The sequence below is a fragment of the Cyprinodon tularosa genome, unplaced genomic scaffold (assembly GCF_016077235.1).
Source record: "Cyprinodon tularosa strain WSP-4 unplaced genomic scaffold, ASM1607723v1 ctg287, whole genome shotgun sequence".
Classification (NCBI taxonomy): Eukaryota; Metazoa; Chordata; class Actinopteri; order Cyprinodontiformes; family Cyprinodontidae; genus Cyprinodon; species Cyprinodon tularosa.
The window spans coordinates 211947-236453 of record NW_024038993.1 but is presented as its reverse complement, the minus strand read 5'-3'; the positions used below and the strand labels follow the sequence as shown (position 1 = coordinate 236453).

The following is a 24507-nucleotide window of genomic DNA, read 5'->3' as shown; positions in this document are numbered from 1 at the left end:
CATTGCTGTTTTAATTTTTTATTGTGCTTAAATGTGAACCAAAGTTGTTCTTTTTTATATATTCATCCATTGTTTTTTTAATGCTCAGCCTGAGTCTCACCTGACTGAACCACTAAAATCCACATGTTTATGACGGTAGGACAGAAACAAATAAGTTATTAGGTATGCCTCATATATCAGCTTTACAAGGTAAAGTATTTTCAGTGTGGTGGTCTTTTTTATTCTAAACAGCCAAGCGGATAGGAAGACATAAAATATTTATCATAAATCCGTAAATATTGACTTTTGCCCATAGCACATTTGTATATTATAATATTGTTATATTTTACATTTAGATTTAGATTTCACTCTGATATATATATATATATATATATATATATATATATATATATATATATATATATATATATATATATATATATATATATATATATATATATATATATATATATATATATATATATATATATATATATGGTAAGTATGTCAAACTTTTCACTTTTAGTAGCATTGCATTTGTTGTGTTTAGTGGCTAGTGAGTTATTTGACTAATACATTTAAAAAGATCTTAAAAAACTCTTTCATTTTTGAAACAAGGTGAACTTTGAGGAAAGAGATTAGTATCATTTTAAATACGGCTGTAACAATAAAATGTGGATGAAGTGCAGCTCTAAATATTTTCCGGATGCACTGTACAGCTACATTTCATTTTACTCTGTGATTCAAAAAGAGTATTTTTGAACTAGAGTATATTGAGGAATACCTGAGAAATCATTTCCTTTTTGTCTCTTTTGAAGAATGCTACTCTAGAGGCTGAGCGCCAGGCTGCGCAGGTCCAACAGAGACAACTGGAGAGTCAGTGTGACAGCCAGCAGGCTCAAATCCTCGCCCTGCAGAGGCAGGCTGCCTCCTTGCAAGAAAGCAACACAGCCCTGCAGACACTCAATGCAAACCTCCAGGTCCCATCTCAGAACTCCTTAGATAATGAAATAACTAAAACACTGGATGATAACATTTATCCATTGCCAGCAAAACCACACAAGCCATTTAGTCAACATTAACTTGAGTATTTCGCTCTGCAGGTAGAGAAGTCAACACTAAATTCACAGAGTGCCTCCCTCATGGCCCAGAACGCTCATCTGCAGCAACAAAAGTCAGGAATAGAAAGTGAGCGAGACACCGCTACACAGGAACGGGAAGAGCTGCGTGGTGCTCACGAGCAACTTCTGCGAGATCATGAGCGTCTGACGGTGCTGCACGAGCGACAAGCCATGGAGTATGAGGCTCTGATGGGTAAACATACCTGTCTGAAAAATGTCCACCGCACACTAGAGTTGGAGCATCGTACTTTGCAGGACAGGTCAGAGAGACCAATTATAATTAATAACAAAATACTGTAATTTTCATACACTTGGATTTTTTTTTACATTATGGTGTACTGCAAAGTTTCCTGGTCTGTACTTATGCACTTCTGTTGGGTGATATTTGAAGGAATAACAACTTGGTGCAGCAGAGAACTAAACTAGAGGAGCTGGAGAAAACCTTGAAGGAGGAGCAGATGAGGATCTCTCTGGATAAAGAACAGCATCAGTCAACAGAGGCTGAATGTTGCAGACTGCGTGATGAGAAGGACTGGTAAGAAAAATCAAGAGCATACACAGACCCCGGAGTATCCAACCAGCACTGATGTTGCTATGATTCTTTAACTAAAGGCTCAGCCGAATGTACCATCAGCTACAAAACGATAATGAGACACTGAAAGATGAACACAAGCTGCTCAAGAGCCAGCTGAACGAGGCCAACCTGAAGCACACCTGGCTGGAGGCCGACATCTCCAAACACAAAAAGGACTTTCAGGATCTCGACATCTCCTCCACAAAACTGGCCAACCAGTGTGAGGTGCAAGAAAAACACCATCTATGAATGGGCTTCTACAAGCTTTTAAATGAGTCCTCTATGATTATTTCATTGCTTTTAATCTACCAACCTTTGTATAACTAGATGTCAGTGAGCTAAAGATGTCTACTTATGGTGTTTAGTTGCTGAGTCAGCTCAAAGGGAACCTTGAGGAAGAAAATCGGCATCTCATCAGTCAAATCGAGACGCTAATGCTGCAGAACCGAACCTTGTTGGAGCAGAATATGGAAAGCAAGGATCTGTTTCATGTTGAAGAACGACAATACATGTAAGTAGCACAAAAAAAATAATAAATCTCCTAATTTGTTTGCCTCTAGGCCTCCTGTCTGGCAGTTCCAGCTTTAAAAATCCTTCTACAGATGTACTCACAATTAAGAAAAAATAATTAGCACATGTTCAAACGCAGCATCAAACATTAGCTTTGAATTAGTAGTTTGGCAATGAAAATGTTACTTACAGCAAAAGGAAAGATTCAATTATGAGTGACAGAAATACACAATAAAGAAATGTAAATAATATCTTAAAGATGTCTCCATATTTGCTCAGTGACAAGCTCAATGACTTGAGAAGGCAGAAGGAGAAACTGGAGGAGAAGATAATGGATCAGTATAAGTTCTATGAGCCCTCACCTCCTCGCAGGTAAGCACCATCTGCTACTGAAACATGCTCTGCAAGATACTTAGGTTAAACGTTATCAGAAGAAATGTTTGATTTTGGCAGCTTCTTGCTTTTTATTATTAGCTTAATATTTCAGTTTGTAATTTTGGAAGGTTTGCTTTCCATGGTTTATAGATCTGAATGATACATCTACCTGCAATCGTCATCTCAATATAAATGTGTGTAAATCACAGTCTCTCTGGACTGCTTAGATGCTTAGTTTCTCATAGTTTGCTATATTTCAAATATGGATTCAAAAACATTCAAGTTCAAGTAATTGGCAAATTGTGATGATGGAAAACATAAAGAAGATTAAGAAAAACATGGGTGCATGCCAGTGGGTGTTAACATTGCAATTATCAAGAGCAACACCACTATTACTGGTTGCCATTTAACATGCAATCAGGGCTATTACCCTGCCACCTTGTGTAACAGTTATGTTATGTGTAATCACAGACGTGGCAACTGGATAACTCAGAAACTGAAGAAGCTGATGAAATCCAGCAGCCGTGATAACGAGCCTGACACCCCACACGTGGTTGCGGCGGAGCACCACCTTTGCTCCAACGACAATAGCTCCTTCATCAGCTTTGATGGATCTGGATGTTCGGCCTCCACTTTAGCCAGAGACATTACCACACAGCAGCGTAGCAGCAGTGAGTATGTGGGTCTGAAACTCACCAGATCAGGCCTGCGATTGTCAGAGAGGATATTTCCCATTTTAAAGAATCAAACCACTGAAATCTGACTGTTAGTTATAGGAAAATTGTTATTATAGTTGTTATAACATTGTTATTGCTTTAGATATGAATAACGCTCACCTGAACATTTTCTCTCAGCATAAGTTGGTGTGTTTCAGATCAAGTAAATCTTGCATGCAATTTCCTGGAATACGGCTCATTTTTCTTAATGTGTGTGTGTGAGTGTGTGTTTGTGTGTGTGTGTGTGTGTGTGTTCTCTTCAATATTCCTAACTGTCCTGCTCTTGTCTCTTTTGTTGTTTATATCGATTTATTTCTACCCTCTGTCAACCTTTGGAATCCGTTTCCTCTCCTGCTTCCCTCCTGTCACCCATCCGCCATCTGTCTGTTGTGGTCACTCTGTTGCTTTGAAAAAGTCGCTCTGAAAAACTTTCCCCGTTTAAGGAACAGGCTAAAGGAGAGAGACAGAGTCAAGTCCATCTTCCGTCGTTCTTTGTGTAAGATAAAACAGTGTCTGCCGCCTGCTCTCATTTTAACCTGTCTCTGACTTGGCTTTTATAGCGATAATTTCAGAATTACCTTTTTTTCTTTATGCTACTCTGTCATCTTGTGCTTGATTATTGCACATGGTGCCTTGCAACACTTTATCACACTACATGCCTCCTGACATTGGATTGCTATTTATTTGTTAAACCATTAAAAGTTAGCAAAGAACTGTTAGGATGACGTTAAATGGCTTTTAATGTTTCATAACACAGCTGAAACATGAGGTGTGCATCATACTCAGCCCTCTTCTCTGTGTTATCTCTAAAAATATGTTATCCAGCAAGGGAGGCCACCATTATTTAAAAATTTAATTTGCAAAACAACATGTTGGCAAGCCCCACAGTTTCTGGGAGAACATCCTATGGACAAATGAGACAAAAATGTATCTTTTTAGCATGGCAAATCATCTCTATGTTTGTTTGTGGAAAAATGAAGCATATTAAAAAAAGAACACTGTCCCTACTAGGAAACATGGAGGAGGCTCTGTTATGCTTTGGGGCTGCTTTGCTTCATTTGAGTCAGAGTATCTTTCATTTGACTCAGAGTATCTTGAATCTCTGCAGGGTTCAATCAAATCTCAGACTATCAATGGATTTAAGAGAAATGTTCTGCTCAGTGTCAGGAAGCTTGGTCTCAGTCACAGGTCTTCAACAGGATATTGATTCAAAACACACAGCTAAAAAAAAGCCAAGAATCGCTATGATGAAAACATTTGACTATTCTGAAGTGGCCTCTTATGACTTCTGACCTAAGTCCTCCTGAAACCATGCTACCTGGAAAAGGCACCCTTCAAAGTCTGTTCATTAAGAGTGGGCCAGAATACCTGCAGAGAAGAGCAGAAGTATCACTGGCAGTTACATGAATTGTTTGATTGCAGTGATTGCCTCAAAATATTAAGTTAAGGGTACCATCATATCTGTCCAGGTCTGTTTTATGAGTTATTTTTTAGTAATTCATTTGAAACATACCAAACAAGCAATGTCTGATATTCATTTGATCATTCTCACATAAATTTTACCTATTAATTCTTTAGTCAGATTCAAATTATTTCTGTGACCTTTACGGATTTTTATTTCATTAAATTAGGGGCACCAACAATTTGGTCCAAGTGTGTATGCTAGAAGTACATGGGTCCGGTCATTCAAACATAAACATGGCATTTGGGGTTGCATATGAATTGTTATACATTTGCTTTGCCTAATACAGAAAATCCCAGCAATACAAAGAAGTTAGTCATTGTAACCCAAAACACTGCATAAAAGTTTCAGGTGTTGTGGATATTTTTGGGACATTCTCCAGAACTAGCAGTAATAAAGACATCACAGATCCTCTAGTCTCATTTCATTAAAACTTTACTCATTTTCTAAATAACTATAGCTTTGAGTGCCATTTATGTTTAGCAGCAGAGACTACTAACCATGATTTAATAGAACAGGAGAAAACAAAGAAATGCTGCATTGCAGGAACATTGTGCTGCTGCATGCCTTTGCCCTTCCAGGTGGCAGCTGCATCTAAATCACCTCTCAAAAGTTCTGTTCTTCTCATTTGATCAGAGGGCAAAACTGACCTAGCATGCATAACAGTTTGGCCTGTCTGTCCATTCCCCTCATCCACTCCTTACCACCCCTTCATCCTTCAATGTAGCCTTGAGCAGCTTATCCCACCCATTGACCTCATTTGAAGCAAGGCAGGACACTAATGTGGACAAAGGCCAAGAGAAGCTGCTGACCTCATCTCTCAGTACCTCCACATTGTCCATCCTCCATCATCATCACCCAACAACTTCTCCATTTGACCACCGCAACAAAACCCCTGACATTGGCCTACATGTTTCTGAGCAGTGGCTGACAGGTAGAGGAATCCAGAAACTGCTGTTGTGTCAGATTTAATTATAGAAGCTGAAACTGTAAATTGTGTTCTTGTTGCCTTGTGGTGATTTATTATTTTTGCTCCATACAGACAAAGATTCAAGTGGCAGCACTGTGCAATCTGGATGTGATGATGGCGACGGGATGCCAAACCATGGTAAAAACCTTCTTGATTCCTGTTTAGAGGATTCCGTCAGCCTGCAGATGTGCAGCCAGCTCAGGAATTAGACTAAATCCCTCAAACTGCAATCATGACCCTGTTTTGAATTAATCTCTTTGCTTATCATGGAAGCCATCAACTAGACAGAGGAAGCTCTACCCTGCTGCTCCCTGTTGGCCATTATAATTTACTTCGCCAATTTTTGAATATGGAACGCATTTAATGCTATGCTTTTTGATCACAGGACCGTCCAATTAACAGTAAAATTCCAACCACATTTCGAAACATCAACCAATATAAATCCCTAAATTACAGTGGAATAAGACATTTTAAACAAGTCACCTGAAACTGGTTAAATTCTTAGCAGAAAAGCCTTGGGTGTTAATGACTGCTTCAAACCTGTATGGTGAAACTAGTCACCTTTATTACTCAGATGGGATGTTGTTTAATTCTTCCACAGCATTTTACTTTAATTTGGAAGTTTATGCAGACATCTTCAATGCACTGCCATCTTAAGTTATTTCCATAAATCATAAGGTAGATCATAGTCAGGAAAATGAGTCGGCTTTATAGCAACTGTATTTTCTTTCTCTATAAATAGGTGAAGACAAATTACTAAGCTGTAGAGTTAGATAATTGTCTAGCTCAGAACTCTAGCCATGTTAAATCAGCAAGTTTTTAAAGGATGTCCCAGAATATTTCTCTAATCATCTTCCTTTCTACTGACGGACATTTACCAGTGCCTATAGCTAAAAAAAAAGCCAATATCATGAAGCTCTGACCCCTTTATAAGGATATTTTCTTTTCTTTTTTTCTTTTTTTTCTTGCATGTAGAACCATTTTTTAACCATGGTTTGCAATGACATCCCATCTTACCAAACTATACTCTTCCAATTGTTTATTGGGTTGTTCAAATGTTCTGCAGCTGAATTTAAACAAGCTACAACATGTTTTAACTTATTTTAGGGAGTCTGGTGCAGTGACAAATCATGTAGGTCACCTTAGTTGAGCGTATTAATTATTGTTTTATTTGAAAAAATGCACTTACTAGTTTCAGTGAGTTAATTAGCTCCCAAATAAGTCTTTGACAAGTCTTGTGGGGATCACCTTGTTGATGATGGTTTATTGTGAAATGTTCTGTATACTAATAGATTTTGTCCTAAGAAAACACTAAGTGGAACATTCAGAAATGTAGAAATATTGCTCAACGCCTGCGACCAAATCCGTCCTGTCACAGCTATTTATTCTGCCATCAAGAGCCAAAAAAGGTATAACATGTCATAAAGGAGAGGCATGTGTTCTTTCGATGTGTACAGTGCATAAAATTTCGCAATAATGTTATTAAAGTTATATAAGCAGAACAGTGTGTTTTTATAAGTGAATGTTGAAATCTAAGGTTTCATTTATACACCTGCAACTGGCCCTCTTGCTGATACCAAAAAGGCTTAATATAAAAACTATTTGAAACTTCACTCCTATCCGAATATTTTTCAACTCTATGGAGACCTTAGAGTCAATGACCTTCTTGTGAGACCCGTGTGTAAAAATACAAATTTTTTTAGGCCATCAGTCTGAACTGACCTGCTGCTGGTTGGTGGCATATATCAGCAATATTCCCGGTGTAGGTACCAGATCTACTCGGGTCCCCGCAGATCGGGTCCCCGTCAACATATGGCCATTCCACTCGGGAAAAACTGCATTTAAGGATCAAATCTCTTTTGGAGTCTCAGGATATTATTACCTATATTTGCTATTATTTTACATTGCATTCGTGATCTGAAGTAGCCAAAAGTAGAACACAATCATTGTCAGTCTTGAAGGAAAGTAAAAGAAAGTGCGCTCTAAGACTGAGCTCTGGCATTTAACAAGGTGACAAAAAAGTCTCAGCTTATTTTCATTGTTTTATTAAGATCTGAGGGCACTGGAGGACAAATGGGGCATCTTAAAAATGTCTTTCGTAGAGATTTTAGACAAATAAAACAGTTATTCTACTTGTAGAGAACTAACGGTTGTTGTTGACACAAAATTCAAAGTAGTGTAGCTTAATATGGCTAACTGACCGAGCTAAAAGCACAGCTAAAAGAGGCTAACCTGTTAGCTACTGAACGCAGCTAGTCACAAAGCTACCCTGCTCTTCCCCTTTACACCACGGTCTTGCAGTTACTTTGGTCACCGTAAACATTTTTTTTTTCAGTTTTGTTAACGATCAGGTAAAACTTCATCGATCGTTAGACATGCTACAAACACAACACAACACTACAGATGCTCCCGACTCTGTGTGGTATTATTATCGTTGTCTGGGCAACCACAATGTTTTACATCATATGGCAACGTTTCACCAATCATGTAGTGTAACATCACTGGCATGTGCAGGACCCGAGCAGATCTGACCACCCGAGCAGATCTGGTACCTACACCGGCTTTCTATGCCATCCTGTACTTCAGTTTCTTAAGTTTATCATTATACGTTCCATTTGTGCATCCAATTTATTACATGTAACTAGGGATTACCTGGGTTGTAACTGAAATGTGGTGCCATATCATAAGCCCAATAGAAATATATTGTCTAAGGAGTAAAATGTTTTGAATCAATTTATGATAATTTTATAAATTAATTAAAAGCTGTAACAGTTATTCTATCTATGTGAATTTCCAGGGATGGATGCAGTTCAAGTTCGAGCACGGAGTGAAAGCAGCGGCGAGTTGAGCCTGAGCCTAGAGAATGAGCCTTGGTCAAACGGCAGCAGTCCTGTCCAGAAGCCCCCCTCACCTAACTCCTCTTCCTATCAACCACCCAGTGATGTGTCCACCCCACAACCCCATTCACAGCTGCAGCAGCCTGCGGACCAAACCTCCACCATGCAAGCTGACAATAGCCTGAACTCAGATAGGTTGCAAAGGCAAAGAGATCCAGTGCTGTCTCAGGACTTCTGGCTCACAAGAGGCACAAAAACCATCCAAAGGGGGTGTCAGGGAAAAGGGTTTCGACGCTCATCAGACATATGCGGTACAGGAAAAACTAACTCAGAACTGAAAAGGTTAAGCTTGAAAGCTGAAACAACGCAAGCCTCTGCTTGTTCCCCAATCACAGTGCTGTATGTTCAGGGTAAATCATCCTCTATGTCTGGCTGCCTGAACTGCTTCTCGACCCCTCTCGTGAAAGAGGGACAATTGGGAGAGTTCAGGTGTCCTAGAAGTCTCCCCCGGGCCAGCAGTGTGATTTCTTCAGCAGAGGGTTCTTCTCGACGCTCGAGTGTCGGCAGTGAATGCAAGGGGACTTTCCAAACTGACCAAGTGCAGACTGTTGAAAAAAACTCTACGCTGGAGCAAATAGAGTTTCAGAAGGAAGAGCGAAACCCAGACTCAGGAAACAGGGAGCCGGAGTCCATTCCTCCTGCCAAACCTCCCCGGGATCCAGCAGTTATTGTACCAACAAAACACTATGAATCCAGTTTGCAGGAGCCATCCCTTGGTTCGTCTTTCACTTTTAACTCTGTGTTCTCAGACACAATCTTCAGTGATTCTGAACTCACCACTACAGCCATCCTAGATATGATTGACATGCGCACACATTTCTTCTGTCCTGATCCATCTTCAGGGAGTACCTCTCTCGTTGAGAGACAAGAAACTGCTGAGAAGACACCACAAACATTGCTTAGCTCTGAAAAAAAGGAAACCGAAGCAATATGCTAGATCTTACAGGAGGGCTCAAACAGCAGTGTCTCCTTGCAGTCACTAAACACATACATTCATGGTTACTTCAAAGTCATCAGGTTTATTTTTCCTAATGGATTTTCAGATATTTTTTTTTCCTTAATTCTTTTTTAAATTAGGCATAGCTAAAGTACGTTAAGACTATTTTTGTTTTGTTTTTTTATTGTATTTAGCACTATAGTTGTTTTTAATCTAGCACATTTATGTATTCAGGCAGTAGACTAGGAGCTAAGTGTTGTTCTGTTTATCTCGAGTCGTAAATCTGGAAAGATGATGAACCCAACTTAACATGCTTTCATTTGCCACTTGGAAAGACAATCACATTGAGCCATAGCAGCAGATTATAGTGTTCTCCACCACATTATTTTTGCAATACTGTTTAATTTTCACTAACAGGTGTTGCACAGCTTTCTGTGCCCCATTTATGTTATATGACATAATCCATCAGAAGCTCAAATACAAAACTTCTGCACCCTTTACAATGTTTTGAAGATGTTGTAGAAACATCTCATTATGCAGTTGAGGATGGTGAGAGTAATCGTTTTGTACTTATTTTTGACCCCCCGTAAAGCAGTGTTTGTACTGACAATAACTTAAAACACCGTTCTTTGATCTACTGGGCAATTTGATAGCAAAAAATATCTGCCAGTTGGAGGTTGTTCAGAACTACTTCAGATTAACTGGTTGTTCAAATCTCTTTTTGCCATAAATCACCTAGCTTAAAGCATCGAAAACAGCTTAGTGTCACTCCCTTTCCCTTCCACATTTCGTACATTTGAGCAAACATGGTGCTTCAAAGTGGGAGTGATTTCCAGTCATTTTGGGCCAGTTCGTATTTTATTGATTTGCTGTTTGAACACAGAATTAAATAGCTGATCTATTAGCTCAGTTTGGCAGCAATCTCTTCAGGGGTCTGGCGATAGCCAGTTGATGTTTAAAACGTAAATATCTTTTATTCCAGAGCTCTGTTTCGTCCAGGTTACTGTATTAAAGGTCCTAAAATATTGTACATTTTAAAAAAGAAAGCCCCTTGAGCATGTTTTTCTAAGTTTTGCTGGGAAATTCCTCTCAGATTAGCCAGACAGCGTGTACCAAAAACCTCCTTATTCAGCCCTCGTGTGGATGAGCTGTTTGGTTCCCCACACGCCATCCCCTGGAAGGCCACGCCCCCACAACCCGCTACCATGACATTAAGTTTGAGTTTGTAAAGGAAGTGGCTAGAGGAGCGGAATAATACATTAGATGAAGACCATAGCTTGGCGGATATGCTGCTACTCTGGATAGCTTATTTCCCCTTATGACATCATAAGGGACATGTTTTTTTCCCCCATTTGTGAACCTCATACACAGGTTTTGGACACATAACCTGTATAATGTGAATTCTGCATAATGGGAGACCCTTAAACCCAAAAAACTCAAAGTAAACTCCTGCTGTTAGATATTATTGATTTGGAGTTACAACACCCAGTTCCTTTGCTGTAATAAGGGACTTTTAGTCAGTACGAAACATCTTGCAGAAGCATCACCATTTCTCCTGAAATCAGACCAGTGGAAAACAAATAAAAGTTCAAAGTTGCAAAATGGGAATCCACAAAACCTCCAGCATCCCTCCAGCATTTTTAGAAAGTATTAAGATAAGGTAAAATTTAATATTTTTTGAGAGATTTGCATTTATTATTATTTATCTTTTTATTTGAAATAAAACATCTGCACTTGAAGAATAATGTGCAATAGCTAGAGTACATGTGTACGAAAACCTTTTGTTGACAGGTATCAACAAAGCGTTGAATTAATTAACTGCTTAAGAACCCAACTCATATTTCCAGGTTCCACGACTAAACAGAAAAGAACAATTTACACTTTCTGATTTTTATTTTTATTTATTGTAATTGTTATTTTATATAAATATTTTATTTTACCTTAACTTTTTGTGACTATCCTTTGAACTGATTTTTTTTTCTTCTTTTGTACAACCTCATTAAATGTTCTGTCTCCCTTCCTAAAGTATTACTTGCAACCTCTTATAACAGTTTATTTGTGATAAAATGTGCATCTGGATGGTATTTTCCTATAATAAAAACATAAAAATAGGTTACAAATTGGTGTTTTTACTCTCAAGTCCTCGTGTCCGCCCCCCCACATTCTGATTGGCTTTTACACCTCGCACGTGACCAAATGCGGAAGTGACCAATTCAAACGTAAAACCTACAGGTTCGTGGGTGTTTTTGTGTGGGGTACATCGCCGCTCGGCCAACTGGAGTGGTTACATAAACTCTATCGAACAACTCAGCGCTTGTTCCCGGGCTTTGGCACGATGCTGAACGCCGCCGCCGCAGAGAGGAACAAGGAACCTATCCTGTCGGTGCTTCGGGAGAGTGTAAACCATGAGAGAGCCCTGCAGGCTCTGGAGATATCTTCCGGCACCGGGCAGCATGTCGTTCACTTCGCAAAGGCTTTGAGGAATATAATTTGGCAACCTTCTGAGTATGACTGCCAGTCTCTAGTCAGGTAAGCACAGCTATATACTGTAATATGTGGGTTATAAATACCCTACAGGTGTTGTTCATGTATTATAGTCTATCTAATTGTTAAAACAAACCGCCAGTGAGTTTTGAAAAGTCATTTTCCGTTGATCTAATCGGTGCTTTGTGTATCATTGTAAATGTGTGCGTTCTACTTTCAGTATAGAAGCCTACAGAGCTCACTACCAGCTGCACAATGTGAAGCCTGCCATCCATCTGGATGCTTCCCAGCCCCACCAGTGCTGGGGGGGGATTCAGCCTGAAAGCCTTGACCTGGTCCTCAACATCAACATGATTCATATTTCTCCATTATCCTGCACTGAGGTCAGGCGGCTCAATTATTTTAGCTTCTTATGTCCATAAAATACAGAGATTGTTTAACACTCAATACATAGAAACTTTTTTTTTCTTCTTTTTTTTTTTATAACTAAGGCGTTTTGGATGTTGAATGATTAAGGCTGATGAGTATGGAGGATAACGGGTGCCTTTATACTATACTTTATACTACAATTCAGTTTATTTATATAGCGCCAATTCACAACACATATAAGCTACATTCACACTGCAGCCTGAAGTGACCCAAATCTGATTTTTTTGGACCATATGCAACCTGGATCTGATCTTTTAATGACAGTCTGAACAACACAGATCCAATTTGTTCCGATGCGACCCAGGCCACTTGGCTATTTGGTCCTGATTCTAATACGAATCTGATCTTTTCAAATATGTCTGAACGGCCAGGTCACATTCGTCCGACCTGAACACCATTAGTACCAGACAAATGGTGAATGAAGATGCGGAGAGCGATATTTATGTTTAACCATCTTGAGAAGATTGTGTTTTTTATGGTTATGAAAGATCGCTAGATGCGCTCCAGCGCTACCATCCACGTTTACTTCCGTAAACACAGAGCACACAGGCCTGTGACGTCATTGCCTGCTCTACTACGCAAGCGGGACACTTGTGTTGTATGACTGCAGTCATACAGTCCTGTAGACATACAGGTTGCATATATTTGGAAATGTCAACGGCAACACAAAAAAAAAAAAAAGGTATTTCACAAAAAAATCGTAAGGCCTGCAGTGTCAACATAGCCTTAATCAAGGCAGAGACAGTTCAACCAGATCGTACAGTCAGATTGATTCAAAGTTTTCTATCTAAGGAAAACCAGCTGATTTCTTGTAGCGACAGTGGGAAGGAAAACTGTATTTTTACACAGGAAGAAACATCCAGCAGAGCCAGGCTCAGTGTGAGCAGCCATCTGCCGAGGCCAACAGGGGTTCAATGAGTCTGAAGCAGAGATACAAAAGGCAACTGTCGACCGGGTCAATAGGCGGCCCCGTCCAGGAAACACAAAGCCAGGCAGACGAGCTCCGAGTCAGGTCCCATGTCAGAGGATGAAAGAGAGTACATGTGTTGCAAATTGGCGCTATATAAATAAACTGAATTGAATACATCCAGTTAGTCACAGTCAGAGAAAAAACAGGCAGATCTCCAACATCTATAAGCAATGGTGTTGATGGCAGCAGAACAGCTGATATTTTTCTACAAAATGGTCTCACAGTCAAACAGGAACAGACCAAATTTTAAGCTACTATAAGAAAAAACAGAGAGCATAATTTTAGAGATTGAACAAAAAAATTCTCCAGAGTCTGAGAATAGAGATAGCATGACGAAAAGAGGTCCATATGTCCTCCAGCAGTCTAACCATATAGCAACATAACTATTGAGATACCTCAGGATAACCTGAGCTACTCTATCTATAAGCTTTATCAAAAAGGAAAGTTTTAAGCCTAGTCTTAAAAGTAGACAGGGTGTCTGCCTCACAGACTAAAACTGGTAGTTGGTTCCACAGGAGAGGAGCCTGATAACTAAAATATCTGCCTCATGAAATTCTAGAAACCCCTTTGATATGGGATTTAAATGACAGGTGTAACTGAATAAATTGTGAAATAATGATTTAAATGCGTCTTTAATTTATTAAAACTGGAAATACAGAATTTATTTAATAAATATGTAATTAATTATATTGTCCGTAAATAAATATGATTTTTTCGTTCGAAAAAGGGAATATAATTATTTCATCATTTATTACTCTATTTCCTGTAAAATAACCTCACCCCCAGACAGATTTTGAAAACTTCCACCAAAGCAGGCAGTACTAAGATACACTGAGCGGAATGGCCAAGTGTGGGGACGAGTGGAGGGAGTTAATCGGTGGTGTGAACGGGATGAGGGAAAGCAGCAGTGAATCTAACATGACTACATAGTCCAAGTACCTAAAATAAAACACCACACTAACAGGTGAGGAAATGCTCACCTGAAAAATTCAATTCAACTCCTGGCTCCACATGAATTGAAGTTTGAGGGAAATGGTGTGTTCTTTTTATACTCTGAAGTTGAAGCAACACATAGAAGAGTGATTTTTTGTCAATGTTCTGGCTATAACCATGTGGGTTATAATGTCCATAGATGGACATCCACAAGCATAAAACTGAGTTCTACCACTTCTGAGATTACATCGCTCCCATTTCCAAACTCTGAGGTAAATCGGGAGCACTGTTATATCCAAGCACTTGGCTGGAATGGAGACATTTACTTTTGAACCAATAGGAAAGCTCAACAGCCACAGGAACTCTTCAAATCATATAGGTCAACACTAAGGCAGTTTTAGGCCAGATATTGCAAAATTTAACGAGTTAACCCCAAAAAGGTTACAATTTTCAAACTGACATAAAGATGGCACCCAAAAGGCCCCGTTTGTATGAGCAAAAACAACCATTTAGGGCTTATTTATTCTTGAAAATAGTAGCTATTCTTTTACATTTTCATGTTATATTATCTTATAGAAGTATTTCATGCTTTTTTTTTTTTACTGGAGAGGTTTGGTCTTTAGGCAGATTAAGACTTTAAAGGATGATTTATGGGTTTAAAGGGACATGGGGATTATTGGCTTCCATTTAAACTCCAGATGTAGGGCAGCTCTATGTCAAAAAACACACAGCTTTAGTATATGTTTTTTTTATCATTTCATTTTTATTGTCCTTTACTTCTTTCTCTTTTTTTTTTTTTTTACAAATTTAATGTACATGATTGATTCATTTGGGCTGTTTTTTGTTTTTCTGTTTAATTACGATGAAAATATAAGTTCTGATGAAAATCCCGTTATTGTCCCACAATGGGGAAATTCACTCTCTGCATTTGACCCCGCCCCTTGGGGAGCAGTGGGCTGCCATTGTGTGGCGCCCGGGAGCATTGTGGGGTTAAGGGTTTTGCTCAGGAACCCAGAGTGCAAGCTTTAGGGATCAAACCGGGTACTTGCACCCTTCTCAGAGCACAAGCACTGCTCAAACCACTACACCATCACTTTACAAATCAGTTAGGTGTAAGTCTGCGTTTAGGTTAAACTGTTTTTTTGTTTGGTTTTCTGAGCTCATAAGGTGATTAAGCCTCTCCATGTTTTATAATGGAACCCCGAAAATTACTCTAGAGTCACAATGGTAACACTAACAGAGGTTAGCAGTTTTGGTCTGCATCAGTTTAGCATCCAGGCTTTGCTTTGAGGTCTCGCCACAAAGAAAAAAAACTTTGTACCCAAATTCTCTTATCTGTGAGCCCTTTCCTATCTGACCCTTGTTTTTTCTTCCTTTCCTCCTTTAAAAAAGGGGTTATTAGCTTCGCCAAGCCATAGACCTCCAAATGAAAGATGCAGTGTGTGGCTGTTGACACCAATGGCCTTACATCAGGCTGCTGTAAAGCTGCACGTTTTACCACAGGTACAACTCGGGGCTTCGTTTGGATTCGCCCGTTTTATGGTGGAAGTTTAGAATTGTGAGATTTGCAGAGAAAAGAGGTATCGATGGGGTTTGAACTTCTCTCTACGTCCATTTCACCCACTGAACTATCGTTATTTATCTACGACAATGTAAACTCGGTTTTTCATTCTATGATCCCTTTAATAAGCCTTTATTTCTCCAAGAAAGTCACCACTGAGATTAACAACCTCTGTTTCAAAGGAGACCTGAATATAATATTGCAGTAGAAGAGAGGTTGTATTTAGTGTTTTAAATTGTGCATGGTATTTTTTTTATCTTTTAATAAACTGACCTGGTTTGGCTAAATGATTAAGTCACGAAAAGAATAAAGCTCCCCTTGAGCATATTTGCTTTGCAGCTCTTCAGATCCGAGTTCTCAGATATTAACTGGAGGCAGCTCTCCACAAGAAGGTTTTAGTGGTTTTCCATTTTCCTGCCTCCACTTCATGTGATGTAATTCCAGTAGCCTAAAGGCCTCACTGCTCTCATCTAGGGTCTATTCAAAGGGGCTGGAGTGCTGCTGAAGCCACAGGGTCTTCTGTTGACATACGGGGTAAGTGAAAAACATTTCATGCCTTTAGTAGAACCGCTCATGACCCCTAACGATTAATAAAGGTTTTTGGATACTCTCTCAGCCGTATGCAGTAAACGGACAGATCACCCCCCAAAGCAATGTGGACTTTGACTATAGTCTAAGGCAGAGGTAAGGTGGTCTGTTGTTTATTGAAATAAATGCACTTTCACTTTGTGATTAGCTTGTTGCAAAATGCATAATAAAAAGAAAGCTGTAAATTTCCTCCATTTAAACACTAATTTCAACCATTGTGTACCAAAGTATATTTCTTTGAAGTTGAGTTTTTTCTGTAATTATTCAATCAATAGTCACCTAAGACCACACAGAGACATACAGACCTCGTTGTTTCAAGGACTACAAGTGCTACAAAATGAACCACCATGCAGCCCAAATCTTTACCGCCTTATGTATAACTTAATTGTATTAAATTTGACAAACTTACATAATGTGTATAATTCAATTTATTTTGGCCTAAATACATCTGAAGAAAGTAATTATAACACATTTGAAGGCTTATGATTCTTGGCCAGAATCCATCAAAAACTATCCTCATTTCTCCCTTGCATTTCTGCATTCCTCTGCTTTTGCTTCATTGCTGTGGGGGTAAAAAATAATGCCATGGGAGATTAAGGAGCTCCAACTTTACCTTTCTATAAAATTATGCAAGTTGATTATGAGTTAAGCTGTAAAGCAGGAGGATTTTAGCTTTTAAACATCATGTATACTGCACGTGCACCACAGTAATGTAATTAATGAGCCTCCTACTTGGAGGTCACAGCAGTGAGCCAATAATGATTCTATAAAATCTCATGCAGTACTTGAGAATTTGATTTACTCAAACTGGTATGCTGGATTCTTGACCGACTTTCTTATTGTTTTACAATTATCAGACCACTTGGGGGCACTCATAGACAGAGCTTTGAAAGTTTGTTCCCACATGGTCAGTTTATATAAAGAAAATAAAAAACAGTTTAAGCATTAGTAAAGTAACATCACTGTTCATGGCATAGCAGGACTCTGAATGCCACGCTAATTATCTCAGTATACATGCACTGTTCAGAATAGAAGAACATTGGTTTGAAATTAAAAATGTATCACAAAAGTTACCAAACAATTAGCAAAAACAGATTACCTAAAGTCATACTTTAAAATCATTATTAGTCAGAATATTAAAAAAAATCCTCTTTAGTACTCTCTTCTCTCTCTATAGATTTGTCGCTTGTATCTAACCAACTGTAGTTTAGAAACAACTTTCTTAAAACATGTAGGGCTTGCTTTAACTTAATATTTAATCTCGCAGGAATCCAGAATGGGGCTTGAAGGATATCTCATTTCTCGATTCAGTGGCACAAAAAAATGGTTTATTCCTGGAGAAAATAGTAAGTATTTGCAGAATTGAAAGAAAGAAACTGAAAGCTAAATCAAATGTCTGTTTTTAAACTAAAAGAAAATGTTTTGGGTTTTTTTTGTTTTTGTTTTTAGGTGGAAATGCCAGCAAACAATAAATGTCTCCTGTTCAGAAAAGAGAGTTTGGTGTGAGCTGTCCAGGTGATCCTTCTAAGAAGCAGGGCGGTCTAAACACCTTAACTTCTACTTAAATCATCTAATTGTTGCCTGAATAACATATGTTGCCTGCATAACAAACACATGGGATCATAACAACTTGACACTCATTTATTTAATCTGGTATTATTTACGGCAAACTACTATCATGTATTGCACAGTTAAACCCTTACATCAATATGTACTGTTTCTACCCTAAGACTTAGCTGTTATATTAGTTACTAAGCATAAGTGCTATTTAGAAGTACATATTAGAAAATGTACATCACACAACAAAAGATGTGACTATACGAGCAATACACTCAAAAATGTTTTTAAGAGCACATAACATAAACAGACTACCGCTGATATGGAAGGGTCCTAATCCGGATGTTACAGAATTGATTTTAATCAGCATATCTTTTTTTATTTGTAATCAATGTAATGTTTAAAATAGCATTATAACTCTGCATAAATAGCTCACAATATCCTGAATGTAATAAAAACTCTCTTGGACTACCTACATCTGATCTCTTACTTTAAATAATATTGTGTAGTCACTTATATTCTTGAAGACTGTAATATCTGCAACTGTGTCCTATCATTCTCTACAATTTCTCACATGCTTTTTTATTGATGGCATCCCTGAGCCTGCGGAGCCTTCTTTCAGTTATGGCTTTCACGTAGCTGTCTGGCTGGATGATAGCCATGCCATCCTGCACCATACCCATCACCAACAAGGGGTTGTGCTCCATGGTGATGTTGGGACAGGGACAGCTCCAGTCGATCTTGATGATGGTCACCTCCAAGTTTTTAGTGTTGAAGAAAGTTAGGCCCATCTTTTCATCCCTCAGTACCTCGTCCAGGCTAAAGCGAGCCAAACCAGAATCGAGGTCCTCGATGAGCTCCATTAGCCGCCCAACGATGGCGAAGTCGCTGCGGCACAAGGTGGGCATCATTTTCCCCCTCATCCGACAAGTCCTGCATGGTTTCCGTTTGGCCTGCGGACAGTTTGCCTCACATTCCTTTTTAGTGCGAAAGCTATTGGCATTTCCCTGGCATCCGCCGTAAGCAAACGGCTGGCACTGTTTCATCAAGGAATTCCAGGCCCAGCGGGCCTCCCAGTTTTTGCACGGACCTTGAACCGCTGGCAGGGAGCAGATCCCCATTCCCTCTCTCTGACAGGACGCCTTGCATTCCTCGTACGTCTCAAAACGATTACGACTGTCGTCGCAGCCGCCACTGCTGAAGGTCATGCAGGAGCCCAGCTTGCTGTCGTAATACCAGTCCACGTGACGCTCCCCGCTGCAGACTTTAGTGTCAACCTCAGCCAGGCAGTCTGCTGGAGAGAACGGTCGCCCCATGGGCAACTCAGGATCCTCTGAAAAATCATCCGCTCGGCGGATAACAGACAGCGGGTAGTCTGCTTGGAGAACTCCGACAGAGTTCCTTGCGATACATGTGTATAGGCCGGTGTCCCAGACCTGGGCATTGTACACCACTAGCTGTCCAATGTTGGTTATGACTACATTCCCATACATCTGGTCTGGCCTCATGACTAGCCGCTCACGCCTTTCGCTCTGCTTCTCCCACGTCACATCAGGCCTTGGAACGCCGATCACATTGCAGTGAAAGCTAACTGTGCCTCCGACATAGATGGATTGATGGTGAGGGTTAGAGTACAGCGTTGGAGGCATTGGGTCCTCCTGGGAGGATGTGGGGGTTGGAGAAACTGTTGTATCTAGAGGAAAAGGACTCGTATGTGGACCAGCGAGGTAGAAACGGCAAGGGATCACAGTCAAAGTCACTCCCCTGATGCAGGCTTCTGCGTCCATGTAGCAGCGGTTGAAGTAAGTGAGGCCGTCCGACGCACAGGTAAAGTAGGGCTCTTTCTCACAGCGGTCCTGGCACTTACAGATGGGCTGTCCATCCCAGATGTCACAGGTCGCCCCCTGCTGGCTGCAGATGAAACCATCACAGGTTGCAATGGAGGAATTATCTCCACTGTCTCCTTCCTTCCCACCCGGCTGAGCAGGGGTGCCATCAGAGAAACGTGCAGAAACACAGCTATTGAGGCCACACACATTGGTGCAGCATTTCTCATGTTCTGCGCAGTCCTGAGCAGACAGAAAATTCAGATCAGCATTCAAAAAGCCAGTTTAATAGATTAAAAAAATATATATGTACAAATGTATGATAAGCAGATTTTCCATGCAAATAAAATGAAAATTAGCAACAGATAAAGCTACATTACTTTAAAACTTTACACAAAGGTCTACTGCTTAACACGTAAACGTGAATTTAGTGTTTTAAGAATTGTTTTTACCCTTGTGAAGCACAGGTCTATAATATAAAATATGCATCATGTTTTTTTTCATGGAATGTTCTAGAATGCTGTGCTACTTGCAGCCTCTCCTGTCTACAGAAACAAGTGGGTCTTTAGCATGACCACACAAAAAGTGAGGAAATAGGTAAAAATAAATGGCACAGTTCAAGCTTCATCTTTATTTTTTATTTTTTCTCTCAGAAAATAAAGTTGTACAAACATTTACTAATTTCTGTGTATATTTGGCTGCATCAGGCCCTTTTAACATATGTTTCAATTGCAGGACCTCCTATAGAAAAGTAGTAGCCTATTTTTTTTATGTCGTCAGTATTATTCAGTCAACTCAGTTTAAAGAAGTCTACATCTCACAGTTTCTGTTATGTTTACTGATATATTTTAAATAATCAAAATGTTATATAGATTTTTTATATAGCTAGAGAAATTCATGATTAATTGGTCTCTGTGAATTTTCCTTTCAATATCAGTATGTGTATGCCTAATTGTCCTTTGTGTGTCTGTGTTGTCCTGTTCTAATATACTTACCGGTACTTTAATAAAAATTATTGAAATTGAGATTTATTTTTTTAATTTATTGTGTTCATTCTTTATAGATTTTTATTTACTTGTTGCTCAGTTGTATCACTGATGTACAACACGCTGTGGTTAAGTAAAGTATTTAGTATGAAGCTAAATTACTGAAAAAAATTGTTTTTCTAGAGCTAAGACTAGACCTTTGTTTTTAAAATTTTCAGATATGCAAATAAGACTATATAAATTGTGTGATGCTTTTTTTTATTTTAATGTTTGTTGCTGAATTACTTGTTCAACAGAGGAATAGCAGCCATCAAATACTGACAGACCTGTTGGTGGTTTCTTGCTTCAGGAGGTGAAGCTGGAGGTCATTAGTTTTCAAAGGTGAATACTCATGGCCAAGCGCTAGTTATTCTCATTTAGTTTGGTTAGCCACACCTATACTGTATATGCATCTATGTCAGCTCATACTAAGAAGTATTTTTAAAGGCTGCACAATTAAACAGCATTGCAATATGAGTGTTTGCAGGGATGGAATTAATGAATTTTTTTTTGGATAAGAGTACATGTGCATCTGCACAAATAAAGCAACATGATCTGCACAATAAGTTGAATTCAAAGTGGAGATGCAAAATCACCATGTGCAGAAATGCAGTTTTAAAGATGATTTCCATTTAAGATGATGTGCAGCTCTAGTTTCTTTTCATTTGCAATTACCATGAATAGACATATGGGGCATGTATGAGGAATTCAACTTTCATAATCAGCATAATGGTTTTTGCGATTGCAGCACTAGTTGCCCCCACCTGATAATGGTAAAGTTGTCTAAAATGCTAAAGGTTGGAAGCCAACTTAGGATCCAATTTCCTGGTATGCTACCATACCACTCCCAAGTATTTAGTTCCTAAAGTGTTGTTTAAATAAATATGATCAGGATTATTTTTTTGACTATTTTGTCCCTAGACAGATCTCTATTCACCATCTGGTAATTTGTACTTGCAATGACAACTATTGTTATTAGCAGATTTAAAGGGACAACAAAATTAAGCCAATAATTTTGCGCCTTGACAAGGAACTTGGTGATTTAGCCCCAAATGTATTTGTACCTCAACCAGCTCAGGAAGCCTCGGAAGTGTTAATGGGTTAATATTTGGATTCTCCTTTCACTTCCCCTCGTTTGTGGGAGTAAAATGTCAGAGGAAAAAGCAGGCCTTTAACAAACCTTGGAATTTTTTCTTTTTTTCTATTGTGGAGCAGCAGCAGCGGAGCTAGATGGGGGGCCAGGGGTGGTCATGGCCACCCTTACCCAATCTGTGGCCACCCCTACCATTTTCTCCCTTTAATACAGACGGTATACTCTCAAATGGAATGGTCTAACTTATTTTACATTTTAATTTTCTATATTTAAACAATAACCTTACAACAAAAACAGTGTGGTTAATTATGCGCATCAATATACTAACATTAAAGATAAATATAGAAATCATGCTCCTTTCAGAACTAGATTTTGTGTCATATGGGGTAAAGAGAAAATTATGTCTCTGCAAGTTGTCTAGGATTCTTCAATAAAATCAGAGATAAATAACTACTTTAACAATAATCCATTTTAAGTAGATATTAGTACATGTAAATATTAATTTTATGCAGAACGATTATTAATAAAAGTAGGTAAGTAAGACGATTAATAAAATGTCGCCACAGAGCTCAAAACTGAAAGAATTTTGTCCACTACACCTTTAATTTTGATATATTTAAATATATGCGTCTATTTGTAAAATTGTCTTTATTTAGAAAATATGGATGTTGTTGTTTCCTTTTGGAACAGTGTAGATTGACCCTAAGTTTCTGGTGCCTATCCGCTTTTGGCCACCCCTCAGTATACATTGGTTATTGCCTGGCCACCCTTTTTTAAAATTTCCTGGCTACGCCTCTGTCAAGCAGCGCAAAAATGAATCAACTAAACGTTAATCTAGATTATAATCTCACTGCTTTCAGGGATCTCACCTCATCGACGCTGCATTCCCTCTCGCAGGTGCTTTGCGCATCAACCCAAAGATTAGAGTTCAGCTTGTTTGGACAAAATCCTTCGTGTTCAGCCGTGGATCCTGCCACACCACTTAGAGAAACATCCACACAACTACACATCAAAAGCACCCACAATAACACGCGCGTCCACGTCCACGGCACTTTGTTTTGCCTCCTTTTGTCTCTTGACAGCCCGAATTGCAAAAGTTGGAGAAATATCTCAGACATTGTGGCTGTTTTCAACCAGTAATTCCATCCCTCCAACGAACAAAAATAAATAAACAAAAAAGCGCGTGATGTTTGATGAGTTTTGGAATGAGCGCGTGCTAATTGGGCCGCTTTAAGATATGCTCCCCGGATAATTAAGGTCCACAGCGACAAAGAGGAGAACCCTGAGGGACAGGAGGAGGACGCAGACTGTCCACAGTGGGAGACAGAGGGGAGGCAGCAGCAGGCAGTGGGAATGGAGGTGGAGAGGGCAGCCCCCGCCCCCCCCCCCCCCCCCCCCCCCCCATGGCCGACCAGGGTCCGAAACTCTTATGAAGCAGCACCGAGAGCAACGCAACTGCACAAACATAGTAAAAACATCAAAGTCGGCTAATTGAGAAGAAAAAATGGGGCATATTTAGAGGAGAAACCCATTAACGTGATAATTACAAAGCATTTTCTTTATATATTTAAATATAGTGGATTATTGGTGTGATACGTAAATTTCTCATGATTTTCTTCCCAGCAGTGCAAAGGAGGCCAAACAGAGGGTGTGTCGCAGCGTGTCTTCCTTTGCGCCCTTTTCTTGTCTAGACATGGGGTCAGTTTAGCACCGAGGCCTCATTGACGCTTGGCTCAGAGATGCCTCGGCCAGGTGGGAAGGCGTAAAGAGCCTCATTTTCAGCAGGGTGTGACTCAGCTTTGTTATACCCCCCACCCACCCCCTCGGTTCCTTTGCAGGCCTCCTTCCTGCTCATCTTTTCATTGGCAGTGACCCTGCAACCTTTACGTGACTTCTGACCCCCTCCCCTCACCCCACCTCGGTTATCCCTCACTGGCCAATAGCTGCTAATCAATTCAGCTCCCCCTCACCCACAGGTTTAAAGCACTTTAACACCAGCAGCCCTGCACTGGACAAAGGGAAGGAGCATGGGCGTAGATTTGCATAGGGACCATAGGAACATGTCCCTACCAACAATTAGATGTGAATAACATGTTTATAATTTACAATAGCTGTTGCAGCAGTAGAGGAGTTCTGGATGGAGAATGTTGACAGACGAAAACATTTTTGGTCTAAAATGCAAAATGTTTATTTATTTATTTTTTTTACAATTTTGGTATAACCCTGCTGTAAGTGGGTCCGCTCTGTGAGCTAAAGACAAGTTTTAGAGCAGGCATCCCCAAAGGAGGGCCGCTGTCCTGCAGGTTTTAGAGGTTTCTCTGCTTTAGCACAGCTGATTATGACAATTGCAGTTCAACAAAAGCCTGTTAATCAGCTTTTAATTAAAATCAGCTGTAATGGACCAAGGAAAACTCTAAAACCAGCAGGACAGTGGCCCTCAAGGACTGACTTTTAGAGTCTCTATACTCCAGTTAACGATTAATAAATTACTAAATTTGTT

At 39.5% G+C, this 24507-nt stretch overlaps 3 protein-coding genes across 5 annotated transcripts in view; 2 read left to right on the top strand and 1 right to left on the bottom strand.

The window, feature by feature from the left end:
• LOC119787108 (girdin-like) overlaps nucleotides 1-11095 on the top strand; it is a 34772-nt gene extending 23677 nt beyond the window's left edge. For 2 of the 3 annotated variants that reach the window (XM_038290739.1, XM_038290740.1), the window contains 11 exons: nucleotides 798-959; nucleotides 1083-1360; nucleotides 1492-1635; nucleotides 1713-1899; nucleotides 2040-2185; nucleotides 2464-2556; nucleotides 3031-3230; nucleotides 3691-3771; nucleotides 5465-5671; nucleotides 5780-5845; nucleotides 8505-11095. In XM_038290739.1, coding sequence (XP_038146667.1) covers nucleotides 798-959; nucleotides 1083-1360; nucleotides 1492-1635; nucleotides 1713-1899; nucleotides 2040-2185; nucleotides 2464-2556; nucleotides 3031-3230; nucleotides 3691-3771; nucleotides 5465-5671; nucleotides 5780-5845; nucleotides 8505-9541 — 2601 coding nt within the window. In that variant the 3' untranslated portion in view covers nucleotides 9542-11095. The remainder of the gene's footprint in view (nucleotides 1-797; nucleotides 960-1082; nucleotides 1361-1491; nucleotides 1636-1712; nucleotides 1900-2039; nucleotides 2186-2463; nucleotides 2557-3030; nucleotides 3231-3690; nucleotides 3772-5464; nucleotides 5672-5779; nucleotides 5846-8504) is intronic. The other variant, XM_038290742.1, reaches the window with a different exon arrangement.
• Nucleotides 11096-11735: 640 nt separating this feature from the next.
• mettl26 (methyltransferase like 26) lies at nucleotides 11736-18538 on the top strand. The gene is made up of 6 exons (XM_038290718.1): nucleotides 11736-12070; nucleotides 12246-12408; nucleotides 16393-16452; nucleotides 16535-16602; nucleotides 17774-17852; nucleotides 17956-18538. The coding sequence occupies exons 1-6, from the start codon at nucleotides 11877-11879 to the stop codon at nucleotides 18010-18012; spliced, it is 621 nt and encodes a 206-aa protein (XP_038146646.1). The 5' UTR covers nucleotides 11736-11876; the 3' UTR covers nucleotides 18013-18538.
• Nucleotides 17944-23348, bottom strand: wfikkn1 (WAP, follistatin/kazal, immunoglobulin, kunitz and netrin domain containing 1). The gene is made up of 2 exons (XM_038290717.1): nucleotides 22877-23348; nucleotides 17944-20132 (listed from the first exon to the last, which is right to left on the bottom strand). Exons 1-2 carry the CDS (start codon nucleotides 23123-23125, stop codon nucleotides 18624-18626), a joined length of 1758 nt encoding a protein of 585 aa, XP_038146645.1. The 5' UTR covers nucleotides 23126-23348; the 3' UTR covers nucleotides 17944-18623.
• Nucleotides 23349-24507: the final 1159 nt, after the last annotated feature.

Bases quoted from the DNA above. Each gene is read 5' to 3' on its own strand.
- mettl26 (XM_038290718.1), top strand. From the start codon at position 11,877: ATGCTGAACGCCGCCGCCGCAGAGAGGAACAAGGAACCTATCCTGTCG. The intron at 16,603-17,773 runs GTAAGGTGGTCT...TTAATCTCGCAG, and splicing joins GACTATAGTCTAAGGCAGAG to GAATCCAGAATGGGGCTTGA. The intron at 17,853-17,955 runs GTAAGTATTTGC...TTTTGTTTTTAG, and splicing joins GTTTATTCCTGGAGAAAATA to GTGGAAATGCCAGCAAACAA.
- wfikkn1 (XM_038290717.1), bottom strand. From the start codon at position 23,125: ATGTCTGAGATATTTCTCCAACTTTTGCAATTCGGGCTGTCAAGAGAC. The intron at 20,133-22,876 runs GTGAGATCCCTG...CTGTCTGCTCAG, and splicing joins GGGAATGCAGCGTCGATGAG to GACTGCGCAGAACATGAGAA.